The sequence below is a fragment of the Sphaerodactylus townsendi genome, linkage group LG07 (assembly GCF_021028975.2).
Source record: "Sphaerodactylus townsendi isolate TG3544 linkage group LG07, MPM_Stown_v2.3, whole genome shotgun sequence".
NCBI lineage: Eukaryota > Metazoa > Chordata > Lepidosauria > Squamata > Sphaerodactylidae > Sphaerodactylus > Sphaerodactylus townsendi.
Window position 1 is genome coordinate 70,797,417 of NC_059431.1, and position 24,991 is coordinate 70,822,407.

A 24,991-nucleotide genomic window follows, 5' to 3' on the forward strand; every position below is an offset into this window, starting at 1 on the left:
CGATATTTAATATTTAAAATGGTGTTGTATAACCTTCACAAATCCTCACTGCTTGCTGCAGAAACTTGGCAACTAAATCTTTTATATTCATATCCTGAATAGTCATAAGGAAGGCTACCTCACTCCTGTCTGATTGCTACTCCCTACTAACAATGGATTAATAAGTTGGTTTCTGAACAATTGATTAATAAGATGTTACTGAAATGAGATACAGAAAATGAGGTGGTTGAGTTGGTAATGATTAAATCGGCTAGAAATATTGGTAGAAAAACACATATGGAACAGTGGGAGAAACTGTGGAAGAAAGATTTAAAATTCACAGCATGTTATAATTTGAAGGGAAATTATTATAAAATGATGTATAGATGGTATTTGATACCAAAACATTTGGCAAAAATGTATAAAGGTATGTCTAATAGATGCTGGAAATGCCAACAACAAGAGGAGTCTTTCTTTCATATGTGGTGGATATGTAAAGAAGTTAAATGTTTTTGGGTCATGATATCAAAAGAAATACAAAAGGTTCTGAAGATAACAATTGTGAAAAAACCTGAGGCTTTTTTGTTGGGACTCATGGGAGATGATATTCAAATCAATACAGACTGTTTTTCATGTACATGACTACTGCAGCAAGGACTCTATATGCACAAAAATGGAGAGACACGAGAACTGAATGGAGAGACAGGAGAACTGAATAGTCACAGAATATTCAGAAATGGCAAAACTGACATCTCTATGAAGGGACAGTAATATGAGCAATTTTTTTACAAAATTGGAAACCTGTTACAGAATATCTTTTGAGAATTTATTTAAACAGAGAAACAATAGCAGGATTTGCAGTGTAAAAGAAAACAGCAGAATGCATTAGACTATTAGTAAAACAAAAATAATTGATTTAATGTTTCTTTAATTATATGCATGAATTTAGAGTTAACTTTTAATCAAAGATGAGATAGCTGGAAATCATTGTAGGGTATGTAATGGGTTGTATTATGTTTTAATTTGTTTTGTTATTGTTGTTGTTGGTGTCTATGAATGTGCTTGTGTGTTTTTTATGTGAGAAAAATAAAAAAATATTATCCAAGAATTTGATTGAATTATCTAATGAAAGGGGCAGTGCAGAAGGACATGTATAACCCATTCTACATAGCACTGGCCAGAGGGCCGTAATCTAGCTGTGAGTGATACTTTCTGGAATCTCCCATATAGTATTTCTGAGGGTAGCACATTGGTTATCATGTATGCCCTGAATTGTTGTGGGTCAATCAGATAAGAAAGATAAGTCACCAGCAATTGTCCACATCACACAATCCCTGGACTTGCACAGACACTATTCATAGCTTGAAAGCTAGTTTCTTGAAATTAATTGTCTAGCAATCTGCATTTAATTATGTCAAAGGCAGATCTTTCCAGTAGGCATTATAAAGAGTCTAATGAGATTTCTGTTTAATTTTGTATTCAGTCCCTCTTAACCACCCTGATGATTGATCAGCTAGTATGGCTGTGATAAGACTGTTAGGTCCAAATCTGTAGTATAGCCAAAGCAAAACTTTAATGTTAACAACCATGCTTTTGTTCTTGAAAGTATTTGATTTGTTCCTAGACATAAAGCAGCACAGGGGGCATATTTTAGTATGCCAAGAATTTTGCGAAGAAAAATTGATTGAAGTCTTTCAACAGCCTGATCGAAGGCATTTCTCCAAATTGGGACACCATAGAGTAGTTGTGTACTTAATTTAATTTTTAATTTGTCTATAAACAGCCTTGCCCCATTTCTGTACTCACACGAGGGGCATAATCCAAGACTGGGCACAGGGAATATTCTGTTACTTCTATATGTGAATCAGCTGGTAGTACTTTCACACTGACAAATATAATTTAAAAAACTATTCCTCTGATTTTTGGAGTACTGTGAGTGTCATGAACTCACACTAAATTATGAGAAGTCAATAATAGAGGTATTTGCGAAATCTTGGAACCCTTATAGGTGGGTGATAAGAGGAAACAGCATTGAACAAAATAAGTTGTTCAAATACCTAGGCATCTGTTTTCATTATAAGGCTGACTGGGCTACTCAGAGAGAATCTACCTATATATAAAGCTAACAGTGTTTTTGTTGATGACAGTATACCTCAGTAACTGCTGGGCCAACTCCTCTGAAAATTCCCAGCCACTATAGTCAGCCAGGCGAGAGTGTTTTTAGATGTTCACATACCTGAAATTTCACACCTGGCCCAGGTAAAACACCTTTTTCCTGGGGCTCCCTGGTGAAGGACATGCAGCTGCCTGTGGATAACTGTCACTTTTAGAACGTTGGTGCTGTTTAGAATGTTCACTCAGACGGCCAGATATGAGCAGTGAAAACAGTACATAGGCAGTAACTCGAGTGGAAATGAAACACATGCACACACATACACACGAGAGAGAGGGAAGGGAGGGAGAGGGAGGGGGAGGGGTGGCATGCAAGGGAAGAGAGGGAGGGAGAGGAAAGGGATGGAGTGGGAGACATGCAAGGGAAGAGAAGTGAGAGAGGGGAGGCAGTAAGGGGTGGCATGCAAAGGAGGGGAGGCAGGGGGCCCAGCATCTTGATATGACCCACCCACCCTAGCGAAGGGAAAGGGAAGGAGGGGGAGGGGTGGCATGCAAGGGAAGAGAAGGGAGGGAGGGAAGAGAGTGAGGGGCGACATGCAAGGTACGGGAGGGAGGGGCCAGGCACCCTAGATTCCCTGAATACTGCAGTTACAGTTAAGAAAAGCAGGCATGCATTACTCAGGAGTAAGCTCGGTACAGCAACTGTGACATGCTTTGAGTGGCTGCGTCGCGCCCCTCAGAGGATTTCCTCAGAAGCGACACCCATTGCCACCAACCAGATTTACTCCCAGGTAAAGGATCATGACCAGCCAGCCTAGATGTGTGGGAGGGGTGCCTTTCCATTCCCCCCCAAGGAATGCGGGCACACACATCAATGACATCGCACAGTATCAGGCTGCGTGTTTGCATGAGCACGTACTGCTGGCCTCTGCAATTGATTTGCTGCTACTGTTCCTTTCCCATTTCACCACAATAAGCCACAGCAACGCGTGGCCGGGACATGCTAGTTTGTTATAAATGCAGCTAAAAGTAGTGTATCAGCAATTATTTGTTTCTATTATTCTATAGGGAACCATTCCAACAGCCCTTAGGGCAGGGGTGGGCAACTATGGCCCTCCAGATGTTTGTGGACTATAATTCCCATCAGCCCCTGCCAGAATAGTCAATTGGCCATGCTGGCAGGGGCTGATGGGAATTGTAGTCCATAATATCTGGAGTGCCAAAGGTTCGCCACCACTGCCTTAGGGTGTTTAATGTTAAATTAAGTCTATTTTTTTAAAAGGGCACTGTGAAGGTAATTGAAATCTTGTGTTTGATTATTGCATGTAGGATTTAAGTCTAGTCAAATTAGGAAATTCATGTATAATAATTTCCATGGGCTTCAATAGGAAACATGTTTCTGCTCAAAAAGGAATCTGCTCTTGTAGATGCCTTGTGTCCCTTCCCTTTCAGACTGCATGGCAAGAGACTTTCACCCAGAGCCGTATGGAGGGGAAATGGCGCCCAAGGACAAAACCTCCTCTGGGCGCCCACCTGTGGGTCGCGGAGCCCCACCCTGGCCCCTGGCGATGTCTAAATAGGCTAAAAAGAGGCTGGCGGGCGAGCAAATGAGTGGGGGCTCACCATGCGCAGTTCCTCAGTTCCGCAGCTGGTGGCGGTGGCGGCGTGAGCGGAGTGGAGGGCACATGCACACTGAGCCTCCATGACTTGGTGGTCATGTGGGGGCCGATTTTGTGCCCCCACGTCACCAGATGGCATGTGCCCAGGGACATGGGGTACCCCATGTCACTGGGCAAATATGCCTCCGTTCTCGCCCCCTGCCCTCACTCCAGTCTCTTAAATACGGCATGATCCTTCTTTACACCCCTAGCCTTCTTTACACCCCGGCCATTACTTGTCTGTGCCCCAACAGCAAAGAGATTTACATAAGCACCCTAATCACATTTATTACATTGAGAAGATGGAGGACCTTCTGGAATGAAGAAAAGATGGAAGGAAAACAAAATGTTTACCTCAGTGTTTGATGGAGTCAAATTACTATTTTGTACTTGCCTTTCTCTGTTTAATAAAGTGCATTTCATCCCATTTAGTTGTGTGAGAGGAAAGAAGTGACTGTGTGCATGCTCTTGAAGGCTTTTGTGGGATTCTGCTATTAAACTCTCTAGATTTATGGCAGGTAGGTGGCATTTGAATTGAAACTGAAACTATCTGGGATGTGCAAGTGAGAGCGGGGGGCATGCAGCCTCTGCTGCAAGCATCTTGTGTGCTTTTACAGTAGAGATGGGAAATTTGTAGGAGTTTGGTTGAGTTTGTGTGGTGGAGTTACAGTGAAATAGGCAGCAGGGTTTTTTCCAAGGCATTTTGGTAAGGAAAAGGTTTTTGGCTTCTTTGGCTAGCCTGTAAGTGGGAGGAGGTTGCAGCTTGGTGACTGATTGCCATTCTGAGAGCTGCTGAAAATTCCCGAGAAAAGTTTTCCTCCTTAGTTGCTAGCAGCTAGCGATAAGTGAGTTGATCATATAGCAAGGCTCTTCCGCTTTGATGTGCAGCAATGTGCAGAACAGTAATTTGGGATGGACCTGCTTGGTGGGAGAATGAGATTCAGTGCCTTGGTTGAGTATATATCTATCAAACACATATCTGCTGTACTCTCTCCCCGCCCCCCCAACTGCCTTTCTTGCTGCCTGGGTAAGTGAAAACACACAGTGAAATACCTGAATGAAGGGTCGCTTTATACTATTTTTGGAATTTGCATTCTGGATTTGGAGCATTTATGGTCTTACAGATGGGTGGTGTTTAAATCGCATCTTGATTAGTACATTTCTAACTACACATGCTTTGAGTGCGACGCTTTGCAAACAGGATTCCACGTAATACTGCTTTATAGCTTGCAATCATTCTAATGAAACTTGCTCCATGTACTTCCAGTCTGAGTACACACAGATATGCAACAAAAGGGACATTGATATCACCTCAAAAACATATCGTGAGCATTGTACCTTAATAAATATTCTCAGACTGAACAAAGTAAGAAGTTTCTTCTGTCTTGGTTTCCTGAAATGTAACTGAAGTCTGATTCACACTGGATTGGCAGCTCTGTTTTGGGACTGCACCACTATTTTTAGGGAAAGGGATATTTTAAATGGAAGAGCATTGAATCACAGGAGTCTTCACATCTGTTACATGGATCAGGTTGTCAGCCCTTCACCAGCAAACACCAGGAGATTGGGTGTGTGTGTGTGCATGGGGTGGGTGGAGTTTTATGGAAATATAATATCACATTTTGGGACCTCCCCAGTCTGTGGTTACTATGGAGATTGGAGGAAATTCCTAAAGCATCTCCTTAGATGCCACCCCATCTTTTTTTCTTCTGCTCCTCAAATTATTAAATATGGGGGACTGACAGCAGGGCAGGAAGATTGCCCACTGCCACCAGGCAAATGATAAGTCTGAAGTGTACACCCTACTTTCAGGTTTACTGCTTCAGTGAGCACTAGGTCTAAGAAAAAAGAATTATAGCACTGGTAGTCAGTTTTGTCCAAATGCAGGAAAATCCAAGAGTGTTTCTTTCCTGATCTTGAGTATGCTACTCCTAGTATCTGAATTTTTAAAAAAGGGCTTCTCTGAGTGAGTGAATTAAGTATATGTTTTGGTGGAATCTTAGTGTAACAACTTGACATCTCTTCTCAGAGGACCTGTTTGTGCTTCAGGCCTTGTATACACATAGGCTTCATTTCCATGTTTGCAAGAAATACATATTCATTGAATCTAAACACAGACAGGGCTTGACATATAGATATGCTCTTGGGACCCCCCCCCCCCCCCAATGAATATAAATGAAAACAAAAAGATATCTTTTTGATGTGTTCAGCTGAGTTCCTGATTTGATGTATTTTAAATTTTACCATCAGTTTTTTACCATCAGGTCTGGATTGTAAATTCTGACATACCCATGAAAAATGGACATCTTATTGACTTTTTTCATTCCAAAGCATGTGCAGGTTGAGATAGAGAAAATTCAACAACATTTTAAAATATAGAAAAATATACATTATATAAAAGTATTCATTAGGATAATCAAGTGCATGTGCATATACATACACTGTATAAGATATTGTATTTATTTATTTAATTACATTTCTGTCCTGCTCTCCCCAGCTGGGGTCAGGTCAGGATGGCATACAAACACTGTTAAAACCACAAACCACAAACCACAAACCACCACCACCACCACCACCACCACACATTAAAATCCAAGATGGTGAAAACTTTAAGGCCATAAAAAACCCAGCCCAGCTTGAACACAGATCTGCCATTCAATCAGACAAGTATGGGCAATAATTGAAGGAGGTAACGCTAGATAGCATTAGTGTTAAAGATGGTGCAGGTGGTACAGGGAGGTCAACAGATGGCATTGGGACATATGAGTGGTCTTAACTAACTAAAGACTAACTAAAGGTTAACTTAAATAAAGCCATTTTTTCCAGTGGAAATGATCTGTTGTAGGTGGTAAGTAGTCGCATACCTACAACGGGGCAGGGGGGTGCCATACCCTGGCCACATGCCTTTGGAGTCACGGTGGGGGTGGAAAATCACCCCAAAGTCCTCCCCTCTCCCTTCATCCCAGCTTGCTAGGCCTGGCAGAAGCGCTGCCAGGCGCCCCTGCCTGGCACTATACCACCAGCCAGGTCTTGCAACCTGGAGCAGCCTGGTGGGACTGGGCCACGGGGCTGGCTGCTTTTTCAGCTGGCTGCTAAGGTAAGTAGGGGAGAGTGGGGAGGCAGAGGAGCCCTTCTCCTCCACTTACCTTAGTTTAGCCAGCGGCCCAGTCAGGCTGCTTTAGAGCAGCCAACTGAACTAAGGTAAGTGGGGGGGGGGGAGAGCAGGGTAGGGGTGATGGGAGGGCCTACCTCCCACTTATCTTAGTTCAGCTGGCAGCCCAGCCAGACAGCTTTTTCAGTTCTACACTTCTGATTAACCCAGGCAAAATGGCACCCTATCAATGCCATGAGCAGAAAAAGTGCTTGGGGAAACGTTTCGAGAAGAGTGAGCTGCAACGGTTGGCAGCTCAGCAGAGTTGAAAACTGACATGACGTCAGGTGCAGAGATCAGGAGGATGGGTGGTGTGGCAGGGAGATCAGGCGGCTGGGTGGGAAAAATAAACTGTTTCTGCTCCCATGGTGTTTGCACGATAGAGGCTTCAATGCGGGATTTTTGAAAATCCCAGGATGAGGGAAATATCACAGGGCTTTAGATAACCGTGTGAACTTCTTGAACAAACCAGGATATTTCCCTTGCTCAACCCAGGATATTTGGACTGTGCAGAAATGACAGTTGAAGAAAATTGGGGTCCTTTCCCTTTCAAAATAGGTTATTGAAAAATATTGCCACAAGGATGGTAATGCAAGACTATTCATAGCAAGAGGCTTGTCCTCATTCTCTACTATGATTCACTGTAGTCACGGGAAATTATTTCAAAGTGTTACATTGAAGATAAGAAGTGGGATCAGCTGATTAAGAGCAGAACATGTCTTCAAGGCAAACCTTCTTATTAATATGAATAAATTATGAACCAAGACAGAGTATCTTGATCTCAGCACTTAATGTTTCTTTCATCTAAATGCTTTTTCATTGCTATATGTATATTAAATTTATGAAATATGTTTATTCAAATTCCAAACTAATAATTCCCTCCCCCATCATTCAGTTGGCTTTTTCTTGTTTTTCACACTGCAGTTTAAAAGTCATGCCAATATTTGAATTGTAACAGGATTTAAAACTTTCTTTGAAATTTCTCACTGTTGGGTAACAAAACTGATTTTTAATTAAACATAATCTGTGTATTTTCTTGAATGTGGGCGTTCTGCCTTCCTATTTTAAAATATTAATTATTGATGTTGTTTTGCTGAAGGCAGTCTAATTTATTAGATAGTCTTGGTTATGCATTTATGTTATTACTTCTGAGTGTTTGGTATTTTCAGATGCTGAAGGTATACTGCTTAAGAGAAACACTCAGAACAACTGACTAAAAACTAAAACTTTTCAAGTCTGTATTTAAAGTAAACATGCATGAGCACATTTTATCTTAAATGTTTGTTTTGTATTGTGTCCTTTCTGTATTGTGCCTGGTTCTTTCTGGTCCTTTCTGGCAACTGGAGGGAGCTGCCAGGAAGCGGGGTTGGCATGCACACCTGACATGATAACATCAATTCTAGGTTCTGGCATGTCACCTGGGGATGCTGTAGCATCCCCCTTTCCAAACTGTATGTATTCCATAGAGTTTTGGGTGGAGAGTGCTAAAGCCTTTAAAATAGGCTGACCAGACGTCCCGCTTTTGGCGGGACAGTCCCGCCTTAAAACAATTAGTCCTGCGTCCTGTGGGTTTTTTCAAGTGCCCCGATTTTTGGAAGGCTGCCGCACTGCCTTCTGGGGTGCAAGGCAGTGCGGCAGCCTCCCGCGCACGCGGCTGCAGGAGCGCACGGCCTTCTGGGATGCCTCCATTTCCCACCCTGTCTGGGGTGGGAAACAGGAAAGCGCCAAGAAGGCAGTCGCGCTCCTGTGGCTAGCATGCAGTCTTGCGCCTGCACGACACTCCACGCCTATCCGCCCGTCCCGGTTCACAGATGGTCACCTTACTTTAAAAGCATGATGCCCAAACCCAGAAGTGATGTCATTGCAGCAGGCGCAAACTCCCCCCTTCTTCAGGCCTTCTTCTACCTGCCAATTGGCTGAGGGTTGGTGGGCAACCACAGGAATTGCTAGCCAATAACTGGCAAGTGGTAAACTTGTTTGTTTTTGCCTGTCCCTCTTCTTTCCTGATAGCAGGGTGTAGATCCAAGTCATTATTTTCAGCTTCCTAATTGTGCCTGATACTTTGGATCTTTCAGTTATGGAGCATGTCTACTTCCTAATGTTATCTTTTTGCTAATATGAGTATGGTAGCATACCTTGACACCTTCATGGTTCAGGTTCCTGCAGGTCAATTACTTAATTCAATGAAGGATCCTATTGTTTTTTTCTAAATAATGTTTTAAAGATAATTCCCAAGTAAGCAGATTCTGTCATGCTTTCTAAATAAATGAAGCAATTCGCATGTGTGAGTCTGTGGTTGCAGAAAAAAAAGGATAAAAAGGTTCTAAAAAAGATGTACCAAAGTGTGAAATGAGATGAAATTAAAGTGAGGATATATTGAATAAAACCAACTGATACCAACAATATGAGAAAAATGATATCCTAATTAAAAATGCAAAAACCCAGAAGGAAAAAAATCACTATAAATCCAATACCTCACCATTCACACAATATTTCAAAATTAAAAGCACATGAGAGTGTTTTTTGAATGGTTTCTCATACGTATTTTACTGGTACAAAACAGAAATTTGTACTTTTTTCAGAAGGTTTTCTTCCTTTCCAAGATTATCTCAGCATAAGAAAAATATGGTGTTCCAAGCAGATCCTGAGCATTTAGGATGGCATACAAATTCCTAATTGCATTAGCACAAATGAAACATGGTCACACAGTGTCCCCAACCTTTTTGAGCCTGTGGGCACATTTGGAATTCTGACACAAAATGGTGGGTGCAGCAACAAAATGGATGCCGCAGGAGGTGCAGTCTGTCACAGAATTAATTTCAGTAACATAATGCAGATCCTTGTTCTGCGGTGGCAGCCAATCAAACCTTCAACAATTAATCAGAATTCTTGCTGGGCAAAGTGTGGTTTATTTCTCTGAAGTGTGCCTGAGGATGCCCACCAGATGCCAGACAGGATGTCTTTTATAAAATAAAATTTAACCTCCCCCCACCATGAATGGCCAATACAAATATACATGACAAAGCTGACTAGTAAAAATGTTTGTGCACTGATACTTTTTCTGGAATGCAGGCATGCTGATTTGTTTGTGTCTTCTTAAACTTTTTTCACTAATCATTCTTTTAGCAATTGAACATTTGTAATACATTATAGCTCTGTGCAAAGGACAAGGACTTTCTAACAGAATTCTCAGTGCCTTCATCAAATTTGTAACATTTGTAATACATTTGTTTGCTCCTTTATCTTAAAATAGCTACCATGTTTAGTTTATATAATTCAGATTAAATGGTGCAGATGGGAAGAAATATAATCTGGTACTTTTAAGGTCAACAGACTTGGCTTTTTACATGACAGCAATTTATTTAAGGAGGATTTTGGCCTTATCAATTTTGGCTGGGACTAAAATGAGGCATGTTTGCTCATTGAGGAATGAATCTAATAGGATCAGTAGAGTATAAACAATCATATAAGCCTGCCCACCAGTTGAGATTTGATTCAGAGCCCTATTCTGTGTGCATCCATCTTCAAAGGTAAGGTGACAAATTCCCTGTCTCTCTTTAGGGCCATATACTAAATTATAGCAAAAGATACTGCTAAGGGATTGGGCCTGCACACTGCCTCTGTTGTAAGTGCTTGTTGACAGCATGTGAACAGCATATATGTGCAGGTATCAGTATATAGATCGAAAATGTAAAGAGAATGTCGACATCCCCATCAGCATTTCCCCATATGTTTAAGAATACTTAAAAATGACAAAAACCTATTCCTGACCTGTCCTTCCCTCATTTTGCCATCCAGAGAATCTACACATACCCTACCCATTTAGGTAATACAGAAAATGCTTAGTTGTTATTGTTTTCCCAAAGAATCCTAGGAACTGCAATTTGATGAGGGCACTGAGAATTCTGTTAGAAAGTTCTTGTCCTTTGCACAGACCTATTGGAGAGTGGGAATTAATTCTGTATTGTAGAAATGTCCTTTCTATGAAAGGTAATAAAATAAAAGATTATATTTGTTTATTTGGTCATTAGAACATTAATTAAAGTCTATCTCTATTAAAAATGCTTGAAGCAGTGTACAGAATTATTAAAACAATTACCAATAGCGAAAAACATAAAAACAATATATATATAGCAAAATAGTTATACAATAATTAAAGGTAGCAGCAGCATAAAACAACATTTGAATCCCTTGAAATCATATTAAAATGGAAAACAGAGTTCAAACGAGTTAAAATGAGAGTATGGGCATGATATATAGCACCTTAAAGAATCAAATGGGTGCCAGGCAAATAATAGAGTTTTCTATTAGATGTAGATGTAATCTTCTAAAGGCTCCTGTTTTGGAGGAGGGCTGGGAGAATCCCATTCTTTGAAGAAGGCTTCCCATGAGGTCAATTTACCCTTTCACCTGTGACATTTTTCATAAGTGTTCCTTTTTTGATCATTCATATTCAGTGACCAGTCTTGTTGTGAATATTATAAGGTAGAACTGTTTGTATGGCATTACTGTTAGTTGTGTGGAGAAATACATTTTTCTTTGGCGGTCTGGACTGAGCTATTGTTAGGGCAGAATATAGAGAAACAGAATAGTTTCCAGTTGGCAAAGGTGGTAGACGAGGATGGGGGGGGGGGGAGGCTGATGGTCATGTCATTTCTTTTGGGCCTCTCCTGGCACTGGGCTGGCCCTGCCTCAGCAGGCTTCTTGCAGAAAGGATCTAATGCCTTGCAGCCTTTTTGGCTTGTGGTGTGGGCTGCCCTGTCATCTCTGGCCTGGCTGTCTCTTGGCCTATTCGTACCATGGTTTCACAGCAATCTGCAGATGGTTTAAGTGCCCAACCCCACAGGTAAGATCCTCTCCCCAGCCAGTTGAGAAGCCTTGTTAGGGGGATGGTAGTCCAGAGTGGCAATCTCCAGACAATTTAAAGGAGAAAAGTTCAATTGTGTTGAATTTATAAATATTTTAAATAAACAATAAATTGAATATGCTTTGAGCCTCATTCTTTTCTTCTGCTATTGTGTAAAGTTTATTTTATAGCAAACTGTGTTGCAATTATAATGTTTCTTCTACATCTGAGATAACACAGCATTCAAGTATGGGAGCGCGTTGTGTCTTTTGGCATCTAGCTGAATTTCGTGGGAAGTCAGAGAAAATGGAAGGATGATTCATTAAAATTCTTTTTCCGTTACATAATTTTATTAGAACTTTTTAAAAACAAATAAAAACAACCACTAAGGGTCTAAAGAAAAACTATGCTATAAAAGGGAAAAGGAGGGCTTCCGATTTCTTCTTTGCCAAATAGAATTACCATTTACTCCCTAGTTATAATGAAATTATACATCAATGAATTCTTAATTATTACCAATTAAGTAGGATTCGCACTTTCTTTAATATATTCATTTACTTATTCTCATAGTTGACAAATCCACAAATTATCAGGTCATTTTTTTCTGTTTTGAGCAAAAAATCTATTGTGGTTTCCAGTTATCAATAAACTTAGATAAGTTCTATTGTGGGTATAAATGAAGTATTCCATTTTTGCACATAATATTCTTGTTGCCAATGTCATATATAAAAACAAAATTTTGTATCTATTTTTGAACTGTTTGTCCATCAGACCGAGAAAGTAAATCTCTGGTTTCATTTGTGTATTAGTCTTTAAAATCTTCTGGATTATTGAATGTAGTTGTATCCAATTTTTTAAGCTTTATTACAAGTCCATCATAAATGGTAAAACGCTCTGTCATACTGTTAACATTTCCAACACGCCTTTGGAACCTTTTAATGTATTTTTTTGCCAATTTCTCCAGTGACAAATACCGATGATATATCATTTTATAGAAGTTCTCCTTGAGACTGGAACTTAATATACATTTAACACCCTAACCACATACTGTCCCACTGATTCATATGTATATTGTACTCAGTTACTGGCCCATTTTATCATGAAGTAATTCACTGAAAAATTGATCTGCCTTTCAGAAAACTAAACCTATTTAATTTTATGTAATTTTATTTTTGATAATGTTACAGTCACATGTTAACAAAGGAAGGAGCAAGTAAAGTTGCAGAGTTTTGTGAAACAATTACTTCAGGGAATTTAAATCTATGGTAATGCATCCTCAAGCTCAAAGCTATCTTTGCTGTTCATTTGACTGCCCTATTTTTTCATGATGTTTTAGTGCCTGCAAGATAGGAATCTTCTTGTCCTTTTGTCTCCCAACAAACAGCAAATATGTTGCTCATCAATTCATTGTATCTGGGAACCACCACTGGTCTGAAATAATTTGGATTTGATACTTATTAAGATTGGGACAGAAATATTTATGGCACTACCTTCTGGATTGGATAGAATTCTAGGTGTTTTGACAATAGAATTCTTATCCATTTCAAGGTGCTTGACAATCTCTAGCCAACTGCTTTTTCTAAACTAGAAATCATTTAAGTAATGCAATCCTGAAGTAAGTGACAGTCGAATGTCAGTGGAACTGTGGTGCCACAATTTGAACACTTAGGCAGATGGCAAAAGTGCCACTGAGGGCCTGGATATAGTGGCACCAGGGCAGGGAGTGTAGCAACCCTTCTGTTGCACCTTTGGTATATGATGATGTAACTCCAGACTATCTTACCATATATAATTGGCTAAGAGTTCGAACATCTGAATACAAACCCATAGCCAATCACCATACAGGAGACATGCCTGCCCAAACCCTCCATGCCCATTGGCCTCTGCCCAGCCCTGCACCTCTCAAACCTATCTGCCCTGGCCAGAGCCTCCCTGTTCCCCCCGACACACTACAAACAGCATGCTGGCCTCCGAGGCAGTGCCTGAGAAGCTGCTAGTGCCCTTGAGTCCAGCCTAGGCTGCCCTGATCCCCCTGACCCAAATGGCATGCTGGGCTCTGGGGCAGCGGGTGGGAAGCTGCTGCTGCCCTGGCACCTGCCCAATGCCTCCATGATCCACCCTCCCCCACCTCCAAATGCCTGCAATTCCCCAGCCCTTTCCCACCATGCAGGACAAGTGGTTACCCTCCCCAAAAGCCTTTGGGAATCTCCCCATCTTGAATCACATAGCCTGGCAAAGAACACCCTCATCAATCCCCCACATGCACTTCCCCCTTCCAACCCCCACACCAAATGATCAGCCTCCCAAACCTCCAGCAAGCTCTACCCCCTCCCAAGACAAACAACCTGCCCTGCTAACAAAGAGTTTCCTCAATCCCCTACAGTAAGGTGACCAGATTTTAACATTGGTAAAGTGGGACACCATTGACCGGGGGTGGGGGGGTCTTGATTAAAAATTTGGTATAACTGTCTCTCCCTTTCAAGCATAACCAAAGAACTGATTTAGGATGTAGCTTTCTTTCCACAATTACATCTGCTTCTATTACAAACTGATGTGCTGTGTCTGCTCTTATTCCCTAGTTCTTCCAAATGCCTTCAACACAAACACAGCTTCATTTACCTAATTCTAATGATGCAGCACCAGGGGCGTAATGCCCATTGGGCAAGGTGGGCATCTGCAGTTTTTAGGCTAGTGGCACCAAAATTTCAGCGTATCATCAGGAGACTGCCCTGATGATACCCCCCAGGTTTGGTGAGGTTTGGTTCAAGGAGTCCAAAGTTATGGACTCCCAAAGGGGCTGCCCCCATCCCCCATTGTTTCCATGGGAGCTAATAGGAGATGGGGGCTACAGTTTTGAGGGTCCATAACTTTGGCCCCCCTGAACCAAACTGCACCAAACCTGGGGGGTATCATTAGGGCAGTCTCCTGATGAGACCCTGAAAGTTTTGAGACTGTGCCTTCAGAAATGTGCCCCCCCCCCCCAGCCTGCAAACCCCATTGACAGCAATGCAGAAACCTCAATGCAGAACAAAGATTCTTGGCCAAATTTCTCGGATGTTCCTGCAGGAGGTGAATTTCTGGACATATCAGCACCAAAATTTCAGGATATCATCTGGAGACTGTCTTGATGGGATCCCCCAAGTTTGGTGCAGTTTGGCTCAGGGGGTCCACAGTTATGGACCCTCAAAGGGTAGCCCCCATAACCTTAGCAAAAATGGGGGATGGGGCACCCCCTTTGAGGGTCCATAACTTTGGACTTCCTAAACTGTACCAAACGTGGGGGGTCCCATCAGGACTGTTTCTAGTTGATACCCTGAAATTTTGGTGCTGATACATCCAAAAATACATCCATATCATGCACAATACAGATACTACACTCTAGAATCCACCTTTCAAGCTCCTCTCACCACATTCAGCATAACACTAACTTTCCTACCCCTCAGAACTCTTTATTAAGCACCTGGCCTGATTCAGAGCTCCAAACAACTCCAAAGCTCACTCAAATAGCTGTACTCTTTCGGATGGTTTAATAAATAGCATAATGTTTCATCTCCGCATTAGGGGTGGGGGATGTTTTCCCAGTAAATGAGCTCAGGATGAGGATGGAGAGGAAAGCTACAGAGGGGACCATGAAGAAGCTGTCAGTCCCTTGCCCTATTATTTTAATACATCAAATTCCCCCCTCCCCAGTTTAAAAGATCCACCTGCAAACAGGAATACTCTCATTTTTTTTGGACTCTTATGCCTTACCATCAGCAAGGCAAGCAAAAATTCAACAGGGGCGATTCTCCAAGCTTGGAAGTGCAATGATAAGCCAGCACCTGCCTTGCCAGACAAGACTAAGTGCCATTTTGTCTAAGCATCATTTTCCCAATCTAAGCACCTTTTCCCCACATTTCTAACCATCACCTGTGGCAGTGGAGAATGTGGAGGAGGTGCCCTTCATTCCAAGGGAGGTGATGAAGCCGAGGCAGAAAACTGTCATACATGTGAGGGGAGGGGTAGAGAAAGAGGTCAATGGGGCAGAGACGGCTGAAAAGTAGCATTTTCATACTGGCTTACCTTACAGGGTTGTTGTCAGAATAATTAGGTCATTTTATGCCCAGGGAAACCTTTGAAAGTTCAAAGCAGTGGCTTAGTGGTTAAGAGCAGGAGCACTCTAATCTGGAGGAACCGGGTTTGATTCCCTGCTCTGCTGCTTGAGCTGTGGAGGCTTATCTGGGGGATTCAGATTAGCTTGTGCACTCCCACACATGCCAGGGGGGTGACCTTGGGCTAGTCACAGCTCTACGGAGCTCTCTCAGGCCCTCTCACCTCACAGGGTGTTTGTTGTGAGGGGGGAAGGGAAAGGAGATTGTAAGCCCTTTTGAGTCTCCTTAAAGGAGAGAAAGGGGGGATATAAATCCAAACTCTTCTTCTTCTTCTACAAACAAAGGACTATTGGAAAGACGCCAGGCCAAGAGGCAACTCACTTTTAGCAAATCACCAAGTAGGCTGGGGCAGGCTACAATCCCTCAGCCTCTCTTGCCCCACCCCCACCCCCATCCCCACAAGAACATAATATCAGGCTGGATGCAGGAAGCTGGAAGGGAAGAGCTGAACCCAGTTCTCCAGCAGGCAACTTGCCTTGCAAAAAAGGGAGGGGTGGGGGCTTTTTAAAAATGGAACAAATAAAGTCATATCATGCAAGTTTCTAACTTAATATGTTGCAGAGACATAATCATATCTAACATATTGATTAATCTATACTATTAGTGATTTTAAGGCATGCAGTTACACCAGAGACAAAAGGCAGAGAGGTGGAATTGCATCCAAACTGTTGGACTACCCCAAGAGTGTGTGTGTGTGTGTGTGTGTGTGTGTGTGTGTGTGTGTGTGTGTGAGAGAGAGAGAGAGAGAGAGAGAGACAGACAGACAGACAGACAGACAGACAGAGGGGGGAATTCATAGGGGAAATTGGAGAGTTTCTGCCACTGCAACTCCAGTAAGAAGGATGGGGGGGATCTGAACCTGGCAGTTGTTTTGGGAAGGGGCAGATGCTGGGGGTTCCTCTTCCTCCCTCAATAAATCCACTCTGCTGCATTCATCCTTGCACTTCCTTCCAACTTTCCCTGGACTTCTTGGAATGCAAAGGGAAACATCTTCCTACCTCCTGAGTGGTGCCTACAAATGTCAGCCAAAGCAACTCTCTTCTCCCAGGCAGGCACCCCAACCCCTGGCAGCTATTTCCAGGTCGCCAGTTCTGCAGCAGCAGTAACAAGTCCTTTGAAGAAAGGGAAACATGCCCGGGCTGCTTTGGAAAGTGAAAGTAGCTTGACTCCGGTGGAGTCACATTATCCCCACCGCCAATTCCAGCCTATAATCTCTTACTAGAACAAAGGGGGGAGAAAAAGAGCAAGAGAGAATGACGCACCTTTTCTTCCTGGCAGCCACCACAGGGATTTCCTCCCCCTACAGAAGGAAGGAAGAAGGAAGGAAGGAAGGAAGGAAGGAACTGGGGCGGAGGAGGGCTTTTCCCTTCCTCCTCCTCCTCCCTCTCATCTTGAAGGAAGGAGCTGGGGAACAGGAGGGCTTTTCCCCTCCTCCTCTGTGCCCCCCCCCCCCCGCGGCTGGCTGGCTTGCCTGCCTACCTGCCTGCCTGCCTGAGTGAGTGAGTGAGTGGGTAAGTTGCCTCCTTGTTCCTCCCTGCAGGCTTTGGGCTCCGGTGGCTGGCAGGGGCTTGGCTGGCTGCTTTGTGTAAGTGCCAGCCAGGCTCCTGTGGGCCAGCCGGGCGGTCTTCTCTTGCATTGCTCCTGCATGGGAGAGAAGGCAGAGGGGAGGTGCTGGCCATGGTAAGTCACATGTGGGGGGATGATTTTGCGCCCCCACGTGACTCAACACTGCAGCGCCCGGGACAAGCCGCCCCGGATGTCCCCATTGGCCCAGTCTCCTTTTCCGCCCCGCCAGGTTCCCGCCATGTGCTCCTCACCCTGCTTCGCAGCGCCCAGGACTTCCCCGCCCCTTTTGCCCACTTCCGTCATACAGCAGCTCTTCAATGGCAAGCCAGATTGAGACTGGGGAAGGGGGGAGGGGGAGGAGTAGTCGGAAGCACAGCCCTCTCCACCCTCAGCCTGACTCCTCCTCCCCCTCCCCTGAGAGGGAGCTCGGCTGTGGTCCGACAGAAAATCGGGACTTTTTAAAAACCCCGCGGGAGAAATTGTTCAAAAGCGGGATCGTCCCGCAAAAAGCGAGATGTCTGGTCACATTGCCCTACAGGTACCCCCTCCTCCTAACCCCCAAACAAAGCACTATCCTTCTGAAATCCCAGCATGCCCTCCCCCCTCCCCAAAAGAACAGCACCTAGGCTGGTGAGAAAGAGCCTCTCCAATCCCCCCACACACCTCCCCCCTCACTCCTGGACCAAACAATCACCCTGCCAAAATCCCAGGATGCTCTACCCCATCTCAGAAAACAACCCCCCTGACCAGCCAAGGAAGAACCTCCCCATGCAGTGCAGTCGTCGAGGGAACGAAGCAAAAACAAAAATGCGTTTAGTGCTAGTACTAGTATAATCATTAGTGGATTCCCTGACCACTTTCACATCTGGGCTTTAGGATATAGTTTTTAATCTTCTCAGCTCATTCATTTCCTCTTTCTCCCAATTGAAAATCCAAGTATCTGCTTTGATATTCAGAAACATTCCTTCAAATGGGCATGCTTAGAAATTGGATATTTTTATTTTATTAGAAAAATGCCAGAGCATATTCATGGCTATTATTTTGTATGCTGTGGAACACTTGGCATTTTATGCCCTGCCAGAGAACATTTTGCCACAGCACCTTTTCTTTTGAATATCTGAATAGTGTACAGATCTTCTTTAGCCCTGAATCAAGTCTGTGGGGTCCATTTGTCCAAGGTGGGAGCCAGATAAATGTCTGCTGAAGATCCCCTGACAAAGCTTATAGCGATCTTTAAGATCAAATCAACTGCTTTATCTTGCACCTTGGTTGCTTTTTTCCCCTTACCTACCTTATTTTATTCCTGATTACAATAGATTGTGAAAAGCATTGTGGTTTAATGAGTCATATCAGACTTAAAATTTTAGAATTCTGCTCTCACCTCAGGAGATTTTTCCCGTTTATTGTTCATTGCTCATTTATAGATGTAAATTCATTGGACGGATATTGTTTGTGCGGAAAGAAACTATTTTGTGTACTGTAGCATCTTTATATGCTTTCAGAGCTGCCTCCTGAGGAATGAAGCATAAATGCACTTCATAATCTTTCAGAATTGTCTCCTGTGCAGTAAAGCAAATGCATTTCCATCTCTTTTTAAGCCAATGTTTATTTCATGGAAATAAGGGTATATGTGTGTATGAGGAAAATAATACAATCTTGTGTTAAATGTAAGGACACTTCCCCAAATTCTGCTGCAAAGCTCTACTTTTCCTGGTTTGTTTTTTCCCCTGTGACTCCATTTGGTTTTTACTTGCTGACATTAATAAAACTAGCAACCTGATCTAAGCTTTATTGTGAGGGAAAATCTTGTGAGGGAAAATCGCATAAGAAATGCCATGAGGCTCCCATCCTTGATCCAGTTCTTCCTCTCTCTACTAGTGCAACAAAGTCATGTATATATCTATACGAACATTGATTTGTACCAGAAATTGATATTAATTAAAAGGCAAGAGACTTGGAGCAGCATAAATGGTGAGTGGTATAGAGCTAAATGACTGTGCCTCTTGCCTAGAACAGTGTTTCTTGTGGTTGTGGTGGGTTTTCTGGGCTATGTGGCCGTGGTCTGGTGGATCCTAATGTTTCGCCTGCATCTGTGGCTGGCATCTTCAGAGGTGTATCACAGAGGGAAGTCTGTAACACACTGTCCAGTGTGACAGACTTTTGTAAAACAGACACACTGTGTCCAATGTGTAACAGTGTGTAACAGACTTCCCTCTGTGATACACCTGTGAAGATGCCAGCCACAGATGCAGGCGAAACGTTAGGAACAAGATCCACTAGATCACAGCCACAAAGCCTGGAAAACCCACCACAACCAGTTGAATCCGGCCGTGAAAGCCTTCGGCAATACAGTGTTTCTGGTGTTGCAGTATAGTTATAATTACATGGACATGTACGTATATGTTCACTTACATCTTGGCGAAAGACATGGGCTGTGGAGGCATGTTAGCTGGCATGAGCCCCTGCCCTGTAATAGACATCTAGAAATGCGACGTGTAAGATCTATGTCTGATTACCAATTTAGCCAAGTGTGTGGATATTAAAATCCAGATACTAGAGCAATGAACAGACAAAACAGATCTTTCTTCCAACCTGAAAAATGTTGCAGGTTTGTAGAACAATCTGAAATCTTAAACAATAAAAATAAAACTGTGTAAGTGCAGTCAGGTTGCTTCCAGTTTATGGTGACCGTATGAATTAATGACATTCTATTGTGAAAGCAGGGCCTCCAAAATGTGTATCATAGGTAATAATCACTCTGCAGCAATATCTCTGTGAAAAGTTCCTATCTAAGCATTGTTCAGTGCAACAATATTTCATTTTGGGCTTTTGAAAAATATGGTAGGAATCTCAGAAAAGATAAATGGATGGAAACATTTTCTCTTGCAAAATATTTGACAGGAACAAATGTGGAAGATGAAGCTCAGAGTTACAAGCAGGATTTATTTGATAGCAGGGTGACCATAAAATCTGGGATTATTCTTTTAGAGTTAATTTTAGTATGGGAACAGAAAATAGCGTGAATATTATATATGATATAGAAGTCTTTAGGGTTAATTTTAGTCAATTGGCTCAGTGAGATTATTCAACAATGTAATTAACCTCCCTGCCTCTACTGCTCCCACGAGTAAAATTCTGTCTTTTGAGAAATGGGTCTGGAGCAGATGTAAGAAACTATCAAATAATATTGCTATGTACTAGTGATATACAAACTGAAATGACCTGTTTTATTATGTTAATAGGAAATATTTGCACATATATCTTGCAATGCAGTTGTAAACACGTTTAGCTGGATGTATATCTCAATAATGCCAAAGGGATTTATTTTGAAGAAGTTGCTTTTGGTTGACAGGCTCGTGTTGTTAGTGCTGAAGCAATAATTTTAGATGGTACCTGAGATACACTGTAATCTGAATAATAAACCCTCTCAAGATGATGAAGTTTAAAATGTTCTCTTTAAACATTTTAGCTTGCCTAAATTATCACAAGAGCGTAGACATCACCCAAATCTATTGTGTGGTTAGGCGTGGCAGTGACTATGCAGGGAATGGTCACCCACTCATGGTCTTGCTCATTATTTCCCCATTATTTGTATGCTGCTGCTACCAATTGTTTATACCCTCCAGGCTACTCCAGTCAGCAACAGTGCAGAGATTGCTTGCAACTTTTTTCTACTGCTTCTGGATCTCACTGAGATACTTGTTGCTTAAGACTCATTGTTACATGTCTCAGCCAGATAAGTGCTTAATGCAAAGCGTATAGATAGCCTTTTAAATACTTTTTGGAAAGAAGAATATACTGATTTAGAAGCTAGTAAACAAAATTATTTCCCATATGTTCAATTTTTTATTGCTGCATGTCTGCTACCATAATCATCATATTTGATTTTCTAATGAAAACAAAATAGCATCTCAGATAGTACCCTCTGTTCAAAAAGGCTGTTTGAAAAGCTTTCATATAGCATATGATTAGCAAAAAGAGCATTGGTTTGAAAAAATGATTGCTTCATTCAGCCTTTGATCACATACTAATTAACTCAAGTGCTTTGTATATGGTGATAAAGAACACTGATAATCCAATAAAGTAAATGGATTAGAGAGTAACTTCCCAAAAGATCATTGATTATTCTTGCCTTTGTGTATATCTCTTTGCAATCAAAATGCCAATTTTAGGTGTTGTGCTTGCTAAAAAAGACTTTATAAAAATGATTTGGTTGTAGAGACCATTCTTTATGGTAGTCTGATGCAATTTTATGAATCATTTAAGTGACTGAATCATTTCATGTTTGGAAAAAAAAGTATATAAAGCTGAATATCAATTCTCAAAGTAAGATTCTGCCATTCTCAGTCCCTTGAAATCAGGGGTGTAACGAGGCAAACTGGAGCCCTGGGCAAAACCTGAGTTGGATGCCCCTCCAATGGGCGGCCACTCTACCACGCCCAAACATTTTTTTGCACCAGGACATTGGTGCCTGCAGCGGGGTGCATTTGTAGACATATCAGCACCAAAATTTCAGCGTATTATCAGGAGACTGTCCTTATGCTACCCTCCAGGTTTGGTGAGGTTCGGTTCAAGGAGTTATGGACTCCCAAAGGGGGTGCCCCATCCCCCATTATTTCCAATAGGAGCTAATAGGAGATAGGGGCTACCGCTTTGAGGGTCCATAACTTTGGACCCCCTGAACCAAACTGCACCAAACTTGGGGGGTGCCATAATTACAGTCTCTAGATGATACCCTGAAATTTTGGTGCTGATACATCCAAAAATGCAACCCCTGCAGGAACACCCCAGAAATTTGCCCAAGAATCTTTGTTCTGCATTGAGTTTTCTGCATTGCTATCAATGGGGGTTCTGAAGGCGCAGTCCCAAAACTTTCATGGTCTCATCAGGAGTCTGCCCTAATGTTACCCCCCAGGTTTGGTGCAGTTTGGTTTAGGGGGGCCAAAGTTATGGACCCTCAAAACTGGTATACCCAGTGTTGCTGTAGAAACTACACTTATATGGAGTTTGCTCAGCTCTTATTGGAGCCGAGGGCTTGGATGGGATGTTTAAACTGAAGTTGAAGACTCTTCTCAATGTCCCTTGCTCTGGATATCTGCTGCATTTATTGAGGGCAGAAATCTTCAGAAAAGTTTTGGAAAGGTCTGTGGAAAATAGACCTAAGTTGATTGGTCTTTTTCTTACTATGGTTAGGAATATGGGGTACCATGAAGTGTTAAGGATGGTTAGGTAGAGGTGTACTTGCTCTTGATCATGTTAGTATATAGTTTTGTGCAAGCTGTGTATAATTCTATCCTTGCACTGTTTCCTCATATTTAAATTTTATCACCACTCCTTGCCAACTGCAGAACTGAGGGGGTGCTTTGCTAAAACTCAGTTTTCAGATACCTTTTGCTGTTGTACTTGTACAACCTTTTGTACCTTTTGTAGTTGTACAATTGAGACCATAGATCATTTTATTTTCTTTTGTGATCAATGAGTTTTATTTTGAGATCTCTGGACTATTTGTTTTAGATTTATATCCCATCCTTTCTTGACTGTAGTCAGGCTTAGGGTGGCTTACACCAAAGTTTGTACAATCAATTTAAAAATGCATATAATAATTAAAAACCTTATTAACTTTATAAAATTCTAGTTTTAAAATTCCAGTTGGCACCCTTAATTAATTACATACAGTGTTGGTGACAACCAGTAAGGGAGGAGAGGGAGAAAAAAGAAAAGGGAAGGCAAACCAAAAAATAGTAAAGTAACTGAAAAATGCAAACAAACATAGGGATAGGGATGCAAGATATAAATACTGCTGTCCCAACCATAGGCTTGACGGAACATTTCAGATTTGTAGGCCCTGCGGATTTGAGCCAGATTCCCAGGACCCAGTTCTCACTCAATAGACAGTTCCACCAGACTGAGGAGAGAGCTGAGAAAGCTCTGGCTGTGGTTGAGAGGCATTAGATGAAAGCTATGGACCAGAGACCACTCCTAGTAGAGTTAATACCAGCTAGGCACTGCTGTTCTTGTTGGGGGAGGGGTTGTACTTGTTGGGAGAGGCTGTTTTACAGGTATGATGGTTCCAGACTATTTAGGACTTTAAAGGTTAATTCCAAAATCTTGAATCTGATTCAGTACTTAAGTTGGAGCCAGTATTATGCCCATTTTGACAAAAAAATCAGTGTCCTGTTGAACTGGGGGTGGTCTCCTTTTGCTGACAGATGTTGATCTCTTAATAACTTATTCTGTTGCCGGATTGTTGGTAATAATGGTTTCTTCAAGGCATTATTGTAATGGAACAGTAACAGTAACAGAAAGCCTTTATTGGCATGTTAAAAGAACACCGCAGCTACAAAACAAACCAATATAGCAAAACACATCCAATGCAAACCCACAAGACACATCAGTCCATGTTCACATCCAACAAAAAGAAGGCCACCAATTCACATTCCACTGGGCCCGAACCACCCAACAACAAGCAAATTCTGTCTGCATCATACTGGCCATGTTTGTTATGATTACTATTACTATTACTATTAGAATTTCAATGAACTCCCTGTGCAGTCTGACATAGTAAGCTTCTGAATTGTCCAGAATTTCAGTGTTCTCAAATAAAATATTATGTCCAGTTTTGTTTAACACATGTTCTGCAACTGCAGATTTTCCAGGATGGTTAAGCTTACTATGGCTCATTCCGCACCTGCAGAATAATGCACTTTCAAACTGCTTTCAGTGCTCTTTGAAGCTGTGCGGAATAGCAAAATCCACTTGCAAACAGTTGTGAAAGTTGTGAAAACGCATTATTTTGCGTGTGCGGAAGGGGCCTATGTCAGACTGCACAGGGAGGTCATTGAAATTCACAAACACCAGGACAACTTCAATAAAAAAGAAGAGACATTAAAAATTAGCAAAGCCTGGCTCCCAGTACTTAAAAAATGGACTGATAACCCCACCCGCAATACAATGCACTCAACCACACCTTTGCATAGCAAGTTCCACCCAAACACTTAATGATTGGTTCCCCACCCTGGGACATGGACAATATACCCCACTAAACTTTCCCTTCTCACTTAGACACAGTGTGAAACAGTCTTTTCTCTGTGATACACCTCTGAAGATGCCAGCCACAGATGCAGGTGAAACGTTAGGAACAAAATCCACCAGTCTATGGCCACACAGCCCAGAAAACCCACCAGAACCAGTCCAGGGAGTGATTCACATTTTCATGCCCTGCAGCAGCAGTAGTATTGGTGAATGCAAATCCTGTCCATGCGTTTGTAATAATGTCTGTAAAATTTCATTTGCTGGCCATTGGTATACTATGGACAAATAGATTTACTATGTGTCCTTTTGCTTTTCAGAGAGAGACCAAAGGGCAGTTTCTCATAGATCATGTTTGCAATCACTACAGTTTGCTGGAAAAAGACTACTTCGGAATTCGCTATGTGGATCCTGAAAAGCAGCGGGTAAGTATCTGAACTCAAGTATCTATCTATCTATCTATCTATCTATCTATCTATCTATCTATCTATCTATCTAT

At 42.2% G+C, this 24,991-nt stretch overlaps 1 protein-coding gene across 3 annotated transcripts in view; it reads left to right on the forward strand.

Moving 5' to 3' along the window:
* FRMD3 (FERM domain containing 3) overlaps positions 1-24,991 on the forward strand; it is a 178,454-nt gene that overhangs the window by 71,857 nt on the left and 81,606 nt on the right. For 2 of the 3 annotated variants that reach the window (XM_048504705.1, XM_048504706.1), the window contains exon 2: positions 24,813-24,917. In XM_048504705.1, coding sequence (XP_048360662.1) covers positions 24,813-24,917 — 105 coding nt within the window. Of the gene's footprint in view, positions 1-10,409; positions 10,431-24,812; positions 24,918-24,991 lie in introns of those variants that run through there. The other variant, XM_048504707.1, reaches the window with a different exon arrangement.